The sequence below is a fragment of the Cottoperca gobio genome, chromosome 24 (assembly GCF_900634415.1).
Source record: "Cottoperca gobio chromosome 24, fCotGob3.1, whole genome shotgun sequence".
In the NCBI taxonomy this organism is placed as follows: Eukaryota; Metazoa; Chordata; class Actinopteri; order Perciformes; family Bovichtidae; genus Cottoperca; species Cottoperca gobio.
In genome coordinates this window covers 13,596,993-13,609,657 of record NC_041378.1, presented here as the reverse complement: position 1 = coordinate 13,609,657, position 12,665 = coordinate 13,596,993, and the positions used below count along the sequence as shown (strand labels likewise).

Here is a 12,665-nt window from a genome sequence, read left to right as displayed (position 1 = left end):
ATGCTTTGGGAAATGGCACTAATGAAAGTTGTAAGCAGATCCTAGTCAATTGGATTAAACATGCAAAACTACAGGTTCGATCCTAACATTTGCGAGTGGAGATGTCTGACAGAGAGGTAGGTCATTAAAGAAACACATTTATGCTCTTTCTCCTGATCCATCACATGGTCTGATTTACAAAAAGGCATGAGTACTCTTCACAGGTATCCCTTTTAGATAACCAGCAAAAACAAAAGCCTCACAATCCTTAGCTCACATCTTTTCCATTTTGTGCTGAATCTCTTACGTAAAGCGGACATGTCAGCAACTCTTTCCACTTTTGGCTGATGTCCACCTAAACCTCCACAAATCGACCCAAGGTTTCCGACCTTGTTACTATTTTCAGAGCATGTACATAAAGTGGCTACTGCAAAATGAAACACTGACATGTAGACATTATGCTGATTAGAAATGACATTCCCAAAACAAAGTCAATAAAGACAACGTCAAGGATGAAGCTGCACAACGGCTCCTGGAAGAGGAACAAAGTTTCCGTCTGCAGTCGTACTGAAACACATGGTGACTAAACCAAGCCTGAGTGCAGCCTTGCACTAAATCACCAGCTGACAAATTTAGAAGCTGAAGCCCTTGTTACCGTAGAGCAGTGTAAAAAAAAAAGTACATCCCATAATGCCAAATGCAACTAAGAACCAGATTTTGAAGTGGAGAGGAAGTGTTATTTAAACTGGGTCTAAACATTTTGAGTAGTAAATCGGCAACCGTTATCACTTTACACTGCTTTTGTGCCGTGCTGGAATGGCAACAGTAACTTAGAGAGGCATTGTTTCCTGTATATTGGGTTGAGCTCCACAAGAGATATTTTTTTATTCATTTACCCCAAAATCTAAAATATTTGTTCCTCTTGTCTGTGCTATCTATCAATCTACATTGTTTTGGTGAGAGCTTCTGAGTGTTGGAGATATCTGCCTTCTCTTTAGATGGCTTGTGGTGCTCAATGTGCCCAGAAAATACATTTGAAAAACTCAAGAGCAAAGTATCTTCCCAGAAATCATTACCTGGTTACTCAAAATATTCTACGGACAGTTTCATGTAGGAACTATTTTCTTTCTACCGCACTACACTCCCCACCGTATCACCGTGCAGCTACTCATAGTCGAGTGGCTCCTGCTGACAAAGTGGTGGATGTAGTCCGAAATAAAATAGTTCCTACATGAAACTTCTCACAACAAGGTCTGTGGAGTATCTTGAGTAACAGGCTCATGATTTCTGGAAAGAGACTTTGCTGTTGAGTTTTACAGATGTATTTTTTTGAGCACCACATGCCGAGTGCCATCTAGTTCCATTATATTAAAGAGAAGGCAGACATCTAAACGGCTGATATCTCCAACACTCGCCGACTCACACCAAAATAATCTAGATGTACAAATAGCACTACAGCTAAAAGGGAAAATATCTATTTTTGATATTGGGGTAAACTGTCCCTTTAATCTTTGATTTTTATGACAAATAAACACGTTTTTGGGACGCCATCCTTCATCTTCTCTGTGGTCTGTAAGCAGCCATAGTGAAGATGGAAACCCCTGACCTCGATGGTACTTCTTGGGAATAAGATTATTAAAGGCTAGCAGGGCTTAAGTCGTCTAGTCCAGGCTCAACTGCTAAGAGACAAAACAAACACATGCGTGCGCACATTAGCACCACCAAACACATGTAGGACAGCAGATGGAGGTGCACTTTCAGGTACAAACTTACTCTTCCAGCACTTTTAGCAGCTGCCCTCTCACAACGATCGAAACAGGTTTGGACTGAGATGTACTTTAAGTGTAGAGGCCTCTTGGAATTGCCTCCATGCAGAGGCCAGAGGACGACTTACTGCACATCTCCTCCTGGCTGCCACATAAGCACCTCTTGAGCTGTAATTTATGGGCCGACTGTAAAGCACTTTGTGAAGTTTCAGACTAATGCCTGCAAGGTTATTCTGCCAAAGAGTAACAATGTCACTCAGATGAGAAATTGTACCTGGTATTATATGGCAGAGATTACAATACTCCATTATTCTAGGCATGTAAGACTGCTGTGACTGCGTTTGTATCTATCTGTGAGTGTGTATTTACTCATAAACCACAGCTCTGAGGAAAATGTTATGGTTCTGCCACATGAATAAGTGCCCTTTATATTTGTAAAAGCCATACATTTAGATGTTACGCAAGACGTGTTACATAACCACATGCACACAAACCAGGGATTTAACAAACTGTACACACAAGACACAAAGATGCTCAGCCACTTATAGACACACAAAGACACAAGTGTTAGAACACACACTCCGTATACTGTACACACCAACACATTGACACAAACATACGTAAAGGGGCTATAGTCCCAGGGCAGAGATCCTGACTCCCAGGCTGATTTGTCTTCAAACCATCTGTCACCATCTGAGCCTCCACAGGCATTTCCCCTTTTGTACAACAACACCTCAACACACACACACACACACACACACACACACACACACACACACACACACACACACACACACACACACGCACGCTTTCACTTGGACCTGCATCACGCTACAGCAAAACTCACGCATGTGTGTGTGTTGGTGTTTGTATACGTCTATTTTTTGTTCCCAAGCGCATGCTAACGCTCTGCGGCAGCATTACATATTCATGTGTTTTCCACACAGCACATTCATTTTGTGTCCTTTAGATTGTAATTTAGAAGCATAATTTGGTATTGAGATGAAGAGCGCTCAGTCATGCACCAATATGCAAATACATTTCATTCATAATTTAAAATGCAACATGAAAAGGACACAAGTTCCTTCTGATAAACAAGTTGAGGGAGGGGCAAAGTTCAATGCTTTATTTTCCGCAACAGGGAAGAGGCGGAATTCCTCATTTAATTAAAAGGTCAAAAGTGTCAATTAAACCAAAACCTGATTGGACATTTTTTCCCAGTGTTCTTGAATGCAGCTTTACTTGGTTTGAGTGACAGAAAAATGCACAAAGTGAGGTAAAATGTGTTCCTCTTCAATAGTGTATTGGTTCTGTTATCCCTCTCCTCTTTTGTCCTGCCCTGCTTTGTTGTCTGTGCTGTTCAATGCTGTCACATTTGCATTCACTTGTTCTCTCCAGACCTTGTTCCTTCAGATGATTTAATTGGCCCAAAAACTGTTTACACAGACATGCATTTCACCTCCCATTCCCTGTAGATGAATCTGTAGAACAGTAAACAACTTCAGCTGAAGCTTTTTATCATTCGCACAGGGTTTACAACACGGTGAGAAGTTTGTAAAATCCTGCATTCAAGTCATGTTTAAAGACTTGATGATCGGGAAGCTGCAGCATGTTAAATCATGTCTCTGATTATGAACATATCTCATCTTAGCCTTCTCACAATCTATTTCACACGTACGTAACACGTACGTAAACTAATTTAATTACTGCTCTTACCTGGCAAAAAACTGAACTGATCTTTCAACCAATCAGAGTGGTCTGGGTAAGCCATGGCGAGACAGTGCAGGACAATCAGAGCCTCGTCAGATGTTGCACTTTGATGTCAAATTGGGATCCTGATAAATCCATTATGCACCTCAATTTTCTTTCAACGAAACATGAAATAGTGAGTCCCCTGCCCGAGCCATGATTGCTGAAATATAAGCCAATGATTCCCTGGAGGAGCGACACTTGATTGAAGTTATTGAATTGACAAATCAGGTCACATCCAGGACCCTCTGCAGCCCTAAGTGAGCTGCTACTACTACTACTACTGCTAGCCTGCTGCTGCTGCTACAGTATGACTCTCTCTGCCTGCACGCTCTGATAACTCCCGATGTGAGATGCACAGGGCACAAAAAAGTGCCTACGCCAGCAGGCTGGGCCAAGGCTGGGCCAGACAGCTTAAGCCCGGATCCATCCCATTTCACTTTCATTGTTTGTCTAACTGGGTTTGACCAGCTGCGTCACAAACTGAGCACCCTCTGACCTTCACTGTCCTCCTCCCACTTGTTGGTCTGTCGCCGGAATCACAAAAACAACAGAGAGTGTAAGTGTCCTATGTGTTCCCACAATCCACCGGATGGTGTTTGTGTCAAACACACACACACACACACACACACACACACACACACACACACACACACACACACACACACACACACACACACAAAACTGTCTCCCACTGATGCCTGCATGTGTGGATATCAAGTTTGGTGTCAAGTGCCGCACCACCAGGCGCCCTATCACTGCCTCTTTCACAGAGAAGAAGACAGATAGTGTGACGGAGGAGATAAGATGGAAGAAAGAGAAAGAAACAGCTGGTCCAGTCAGAGGCTGTGACAGAGTCTGGCCATTTGCCGACGCTGGGGGGACATTCAGCTGTGGTAGTCAGGGACGGGCCCTATACTGAGGGCAACCACACATTTACACACAAGCAGTGCAAGGCTGTCACAGAGGGAGAGAGTGTGTGTGTTGGTGAGAAGAGGGTGCATGATAAATTACATGGTGCACCTCTGTACGGCTGTGGGCCAAATAACAATATAGCAATTTATTCAAACATTTATTTTGAGACACTAACAGAAAGAACTTCTGACCTTCCTTCTAACCAATCGCGGTGAGTTTTTGATTTAACAGTCGATGGTTTAAAAATGTTAGCTGGACCAGTACCTGTGAGGGCACTGATAAAAGAAAACAGCTGAGATATCTGCACGTTTATCTGCTTTTCTGAATGAAACCTGAAAGCAAATTGTATCATTTATCAGCTCATATGGTATGAAATATTCAGCAGTAAACTGAAACACACACAAGACAATATGATGAACAGTATAAAGAATTCCCATTTCCTGTTATATGTTAAAAAATGAACCACTTTGAAGGTTTAAACGAGAGATTGTCTTTCTTCCACGAATAGCAACACAAATGAGCTGTGAATGTGAAAAAAAGCACCTTTTGTTATTCATGACAGAGCGTATGGCGTATAGTGAAGACATTACATATACTATAATATTGCAGGATATCTGAAGTACCTTTGCATTGTTAATTTTCTTTTTTAGCTATGTGTGACATCCTTTTACACAGAAGTCACAGGGTGGACGGCTGGGTCTGCAACTAACATCATTTTTCATATCCAAATCTGGGAGTTGCCTGTGGCTGACATATTGCATCTTATGGAGTTTTGATATCAGCCCACTTGCCCACAAAACTGCTATAGCATTATGGGAAGAGAGAATGTGTTTGATCAGCAGACACACCCCTCCAGAAGCACTGCTGGATATTAATACGCCTGCCACCTTCAAGGGTCTTATCCACGCAGTCAGTCTCTCTCTCTGCAGAACACAAACACACATGCAGAGGGGTAATGTAAGTGCACTGGAGGTGGGGAGCTGCAGGGGCAGTTGAAGACTAAATAGAGAAAGAGACAACTAGAATGATCGCAGTTGAGGCTGATTTGGCTATGCTAAGCACCACTATAGCACCCTCCACATGGCTAATGGGAGGCAACATCATAACTGTCCTAAGATGAATGCTTGTTAGTGAGATAAATGGTAATTCCTGCAAAGTATTTCTGTGCAAAGTACAGGCTGTTATTATTTGACAGTGCTATGTTTAGCAGCATCAAAATCACTGCAAAAAGAATTTGAGATATCCAGTTCAGACACTGTATTCAAGTCTCACGCTGATCTTTCACTATCAGTTTAAAGGATCAGCTAAAGTTGTTCCTATCTCCTCATGTGGTAACATAATGGATGAATATAGCAGCAAAGGGCGACTCTGGGAGGTACTGAGAAATCAGGAGAGTTATCTAAATGAGATCTCTGCCGTCCTGAGGACAGAACAGCGTGTGTCACTGTCTGAGAAAGAGTGTGTGCACATGTGTGACCATGTGTATGTGTGCAGCTGTGCGGCCCGACTTTAAAAAAGCACATTAAAAGGCAAACTAAAGTACACTGAAACCAAGTCACTGATAGCGTCTCTCCTATTCAATGGGTTTTATTTGGATCTAAGATGAAATCTCACTGGAGGATTTAGTGTTTTAGTATTTCTGAAACCATGCGAGGCACAAAGGAAAGTTCACATTTTGTTAGATGGGGAATGGCCGACCAATGTTGTCCCTCCATTTTCCAACCACTTATGCTGCTCCCGGTCTCTTGCTGGACACTTACTAGATTAGCCCAGACATCCTTTCCTCCCCGCCACATCCTCCAGCTCCTCCTGAGGCATTACCAGGCTAGATGGAATATATTATCCCTCCAGCCTGTTCGGGGTCTGCTTTCAGTTACTCGTGCGTGAAATACCACCATTGGCCTCCCTGTCTCCTTTCAACATCAAGGAGCCACATTTTAACTTCCAGGTTTACAAACTGCAAATGCCAGCTGTTGAATGGGCAATCTTATTATTGGGTTAGTACATTAAGTTCCATTAAGTTCCATGACCATAGGTAAAGGTTGGAATATAGATTGTCAAGTCAAGAAACTTCACATTGACACCCACAATGCAAATCCACCAGTTGACCTCGCACTTCATCTTCACCCCTGAGCAAGTATAGAAACATCAGGTTTCCCTGCTTCAAGTCAGTCATCATTCAAATTATTAATTTCCATTTAATTATTTACTAGAACTTTAACTGCACACTCAAACTGACTTTAGTTTAGAGCAGAGGTTTTCGATGTCTGACAGTCTGACATATTAAGACTACTGCGCCCTATATTTCTATTTCTTTGGTCTATATTTGTTTACATTTTGGGAAATCAGGACCATAAAAAGCATGCTTGATTAGCTATCAGCAGTTCCTGTTTGCAATACAGCCATGATGTACAGACAACGATCACTAAATGACTTTGATACTTTTGAAAACCTAAGAACTTGATGATGATTCTCAGGTAAGTTCTGGAATCATAAGGAGCGACATTTATTTTATCATTTCTAAGCAACTTTTTTGTACATTTATTGCACAACAGACATCAGAGATAATCACATCCAAGCAAAGTGTAACAGATGTGTGCATCATGTCTGTATGTTCAGATTTGTTATGACTCCAAGAAGGAGTACAATTTTAGATGCATTGTAGCAATCGGGCACTAATGTTTTCAAAGTACCTTATTTGCCTCCATGAGCTGTGTGTCACATCCATTGGTGCAGATCCAACTGCTGACATGTTTGTAAGGCAAGGTAATAACTAACGTTCACCTAACACAGTATCTTTGCCTCTCCTTCTGTGCCCCCACTACGGCTATCATGTAACCCCTGTACCTCCGGATATCTATTGTGCTTTGGACATGAAAGTAAATATGTTCTTTAGTAGCCATAACCTTAGGAAAGTATATATAAGTCTGTATATGTTTCAATAAATCCATTTCAATAATGCAAAACAAATAGTAATTTACCTATCAGCAACAATGTTTTCTACATCCTCAGCTTCACTGAAACACAACATAGCTAAAGGCACCGATTAGTGAATGATTACGTGATTCAGTTCTCCCATGGTGCATTGTTTCCCTGCTGGTCCGAGCCCAGACTTTGAAAAATACAGCTTTCTTCCAACACATTTGTTCAGAAAGACTTCGCAGGGTTTGAGGGATAATAACACAACTACAGAAACAATGACCTCCACAGTGGACCAAAATGTAAAAACATAAAATAAATGCAACTGATTGTACACGGTATGTACAGAAGTATATCTTGCCTTAGCACCTGTTGTGAGACTTGCTGTTTCGAGTAGTTGTTAGTTGTTCACACACAACTGGTCATCCACCATACTGTATGCCTTAGCCAACAAGCCAAAGTACACAACAGTACCTTTACACTGATGAATAAAAAATAATAATAATTTCTCAGTCCTGCTATCAACACTATCAAACATGTGAAAAGTAGGTTCTGCCATATGGTATTAGTTTCAGTGCCCCAGGACTAACATCTGTATGTAGACAGCGTCCACATCCAGACTGCAGAGACAAATGCAGTCTTTTCATAGACTTGCCATTTCAATGAGAAGCAGTCAGACATAAAGAGAATGACTGGCAACGCTGCAGGGCACTCTGTGACTATTTGTTTATGTTAGCATCTGGGTGAGTGTGTGCGTGTGCATGTGTGTGTCTATGAGGATTTTTGTGATGGTCAGCTATTGATGCCCAGTGAGCCACAGCCATGGTGTCTGTTTAATCTATTATTATGTGTTAATGGCGAACCATCCCTGCTATTACCTGCCTGTAATGAACGTACTTACTCACGGTGAAAAAGTATCCAGCTCCATCTGTTAGGTTTTATTACTAGTGCTGATTTCCTCCAGTGCACAATGTTATCAAGCATTCAGATGGTGTTAGAGCAACAAACTACAGCTAGCTATACTCCTGAGTTCAATAGTCAGAATATGTGAGGGGGGAAAAGAAGCGTCACAATCCTACTTAAGTCAAATCGGGTAATGACTTACATATCTCTCAATGCCAGTCTTTGTTTGAACTGCGGGGATTAAGTGCTCTTCTTAACTTACTGTTCCCAACTGGTCAACAAATTGAACCCAATGATTTGATGATTTGAAGGTTGTAGGTCATGTAGGTCAAAATATGATGAAAAGAAGATTGAACATTTAGATGTCAATGTTACAATTTACCACTGTCTCAACCATACATCAAAGACTATAGTTCAATGTTTAGCAGGTCCTAATGACATTGGAATGAAGTCATTAAAATAATGTTGAAATAATGGATGAATAAATAGTGTAAAGTAGTAAGTTAGTCTGCTTTTAACTCACATACCAAGACAAAGTATTTACGAAGAAGAAGAGATATTCCTGTCACACTACCGTGAGGAAAATCTGAAGTGCAATGGCCAGTTTTGGGGAAGAGTATTGATCGACAAACCACTTTGTGAATAGATTCTCTAATGTGTACCTTTGTCCTAATTTGTAGTGAATAAGAAATAATAAGAAATGTGGATAGTTTTTTAGATGACACAAAATGATAATCATCTTTGTTTTCCTTTTATATAATATATATTGAAAGAATAATGTACATTAGCACTGATGATTACAATTCTAAATAAGTCATTAACCATCTGTGACGGATGAAGCTTGAAGACTAACCAGCAGCCTACAGATCATGACCATTAAAAAACTCTGTTCTTCCTGCTGGTGGTTTTCTGGGCTAAAAGCACTCTGTTGCTTGAAAGCCTGCTCCTTTCCACCCCATTATCTACACAAGCTTGTTAAACCCCCGACTTAATCGTTTATTATTGATAGCTCTGCAAGAAGCCTTCCCTCCTGGTGTTATGGGAAAATGGTTAAGGCTGAGATGTAAAAGATGTAGGTTAAGGAGTTCTGGCCAGTCACGGCACAGCGTGGCAGCCTTTCACTGGGTAGCGCTGCGAGTGTGTCATTTGTGCGTGGGACGTATTGTTGTGTAAGAATGTTCTCCTGATTGTATGTGTGTGTGTGTGTGTGTGTGTGTGTGTGTGTGTGTGTGTGTGTGTGTCAATAAGAAGGTGCGTATATACAGTATGCGTAAGACGGCTACAATGAGATTTAAGGATTTAAGTCTTTTCTATGCATCTTTTTACAATTGGCCATGCGCTAAGCCCAACACCTCTTAGTTAATGTAGTTACGCCTAATAACTGTGGCACATTTACCAATGGAAATTCTTAATTTTTAAAACAATGGCTACCCAACTAGACAGTGGAAAACACAGGCTTTTTGTTATTCTAGCCAATAACTGCCAATAACCATCGATTTTGTAGGTTGAATTGACAGCTATTTCTGGCAGATTTGATCAGCTGTCGCTCGCAAGCCAATTAAGCTAATGTTAGCTTCATAAGTCGGATGAAAACTCCTTCTCCCTCAACATTTAAGATCAACGTAAAGGGAATTAAGACAAACAAATTCCATGTAAAAGGATCTTAAATACTTTTTGTTTTGTTTTTACAAAATCCATACAGTCTAAGGTGATCCCACAAAATGTAGTCAGGCTAGGTTACTACTGTAGGTAACAGGACATGCTCGTGTTTGCACTTTACTTGAGAGCAGCCAAACATACCATTCAATCCTTAAATCCTTCCTTTAGCTTTTGCACTTGTGTTTCTGGTTTTTGAAAGGTAAAAAAAAAGAAAAAACACCACCCTCCAAACTCAGCATGTGAGGAAATTCAAAGCTTGACAGGCCTGGCATGCATAGTTACGGTTGCTAAACTAATATCTGAAAATTGTTATTCGGGTAAGGGGTTTAAGCCAAGGATCAATTTAGACATCTCTTCATTCTACAACCATTTTACAGCTTTTCTGTCTAACTAAGACCTGTGGAAAAGCAGGACAGGCTCTATTAGGGGTCATGACTCCGTAAAAGCTGTGGCCTGCTGTTTATGAGCTGGATAACATGGCTCTGACAGCGTATCAATCCCTCACATTTCAGCCAAGGACACCAAGAAAAACGTCAGCTTTGACAGATGATGCGGCCTGGGATTTCCACCATAACAGCAGAGGACTATCCAGTAGTTTACACCACTGCTTACAGCCACTTCTAGTATGACTATTAATCCTCAGAAAGCCGCACACGTGCAACAGAGAGGCACCAGTGTGACCTCTTGTTAAAAAGCAGAAGGTCATGTGACCACGTACTTGTGGAAAGTAAGGAAAATATAAAGAACATGATCAAATAAGCAAGCGGGGGAATCAGGACATCTTGATCTCTATTTGCAACAGTATCTGACTTATTTCACTGCTACCTACCACATCTATGTTACTGTAGAAAATAAGTTTAAGTCATTTGCAACCTTATGCTATAATAAGACACAAATCTTTCAGCAGGAAGGCCTCTGTAAACGCATCTTTATCTCCTCTACATCATGGCACAACTGCAACCATAGCAATGCAAACAAATCTGGCAAGTTGCTGTTAAGCCTCAAATTTAATTCTCTCTAAATTAAACGTAATGTTGGTTAATTGCATTGGAAAAACAACACACACACACGCACACACACACACACACACACACACACACACACACACACTACAGGGAGTTATCTTGACAGCACAGCCCAGTATGACTCCACCATTAGCCCACACATGGGAGAGGAAAGATAAGTCTAACCTACAAACAGAGCAGTGATACTTATAAAACATTAATCAGACCACCACTACAGCCTGTGTGGACCAATCACTTGCCTTGCTTCCCTCTCTATCTCTTCCCCCTCCACTACCCATTCTCTCTGTATGATGCTTACATCTCACTGCCTTCTCTTCCACTCCACTTGTCTTTAGCTGCAAATGTTAAATGGAAGCTTATACCTGTTGACCTACATTACCACTGTCTTGCCAGGCTTGAACAGAGAAAGCCGCTTTCTATCCTATATTGAGAGCACTGTAATGTATAGGATACCTGGGTTCAATCGAGCACATACTGTATAACAGCAAGCAGACAGTTGTGATTTTTTACAACTACAACTGAAACAACAGCAGAATTTCAGGTGCCACCCATAAGGAATGAAGAAGACCATTGGAATACGCTTCCTAATGGTCGCTTATTGCATTCTAGCAACCTCCGCTAAGGAGGTTATGTTTTCGGTTTGGTTAATTTGTTTTGTTTTTTGTCTGTTTGTCAGCAGGATAACGGAAAAACTACCAGCCCATTTTTCATGAAAGTTGGAGGATGGGTGTAGCAGTGGCCAAGGATGAACCCATAACATTTCAGACTTCTTTCTGCTTTCCTTTCTGTTGCAATTTTCAAAGCCGATCACGTCCGAAGCATGAAACCACACACAGTCAAGCTTACAAGATGCATCCATACATGCTGCTAATGGACAATTCGCCAAAAACATTGACTCAGGCCTGCTTGGTTCATTTTGTGGGATATAAGTCACTTTTTATTTTAATTGAATTAAAAAGTTATTATATTTGTGCATGCTTGATAACTGATTATTAAGACTGTATAGTTAGTTATGTGCATATACATCACTATTAATTGCCTCCCTCCCCCACAGTAAATAATATGACCACGCAAAGAGGAAAAACTTCTACTAGCATTTATGATAGGCACTGCAGGAGAAGGAAGAATGTGACCTGATTGAAAGGTAATAGACAGTCAGACCAGTTATCCACATGCTAATTTCATTATATGTTGTAGGTCAGCAAACGTTGACCTACATCTCACTGACCTTCATGAGAATGATCAGAGTGATATTGGGTTCTGCAAGACATTTCCTCAGTACTGGCACAGTGCAAATACAGTGTGAAGATTCAGAATGCAGGTCTGGAAATATAAAACTACTACTCTGTACAGTCTACAGAGACTGTAACATCTATATAACATAGATACTGTGTATCAAACATACTGTGTAATATATTTCAGTAGATTTGGCGCAAGCAAATACTGAAAAAACATTTACATGGACATTGAGAAAAGACAGTCAGTGGCTTAAAGTATCTGCTCTATTGATCTTACAAGCAGTTTCATCTCATGTTTTTGAAATATTCCCTTTCATTTCAGTAATATTGAAGTTAAAATAAAGTTCAATAGTAAAAGCTGAAACAGACATTTGTGGATTAACAAAATATGTTCTCTATACAGAGTCTCTAGAGCATGAAAGCATCTCTTTGTCTTCTGGAAGATAAAACATATGGCATGCGTAATTTTTGTTCTATGAAACATCTATCAGTAGTTCGGCATCAGTCAGAAG

At 40.7% G+C, this 12,665-nt stretch overlaps 1 protein-coding gene across 3 annotated transcripts in view; it reads right to left on the bottom strand.

Annotated features, from left to right (window-relative positions):
* pak5 (p21 protein (Cdc42/Rac)-activated kinase 5) overlaps positions 1–12,665 on the bottom strand; it is a 70,281-nt gene that overhangs the window by 43,980 nt on the left and 13,636 nt on the right. For 2 of the 3 annotated variants that reach the window (XM_029425540.1, XM_029425542.1), the window contains exon 1: positions 3,462–3,814. The exons of the other annotated variant lie outside the window; for it this stretch is intronic. In XM_029425540.1, the coding sequence (XP_029281400.1) occupies positions 3,462–3,516 (55 nt within the window). In that variant the 5' untranslated portion in view covers positions 3,517–3,814. Of the gene's footprint in view, positions 1–3,461; positions 3,815–12,665 lie in introns of those variants that run through there. 3 annotated transcript variants of the gene reach the window in all.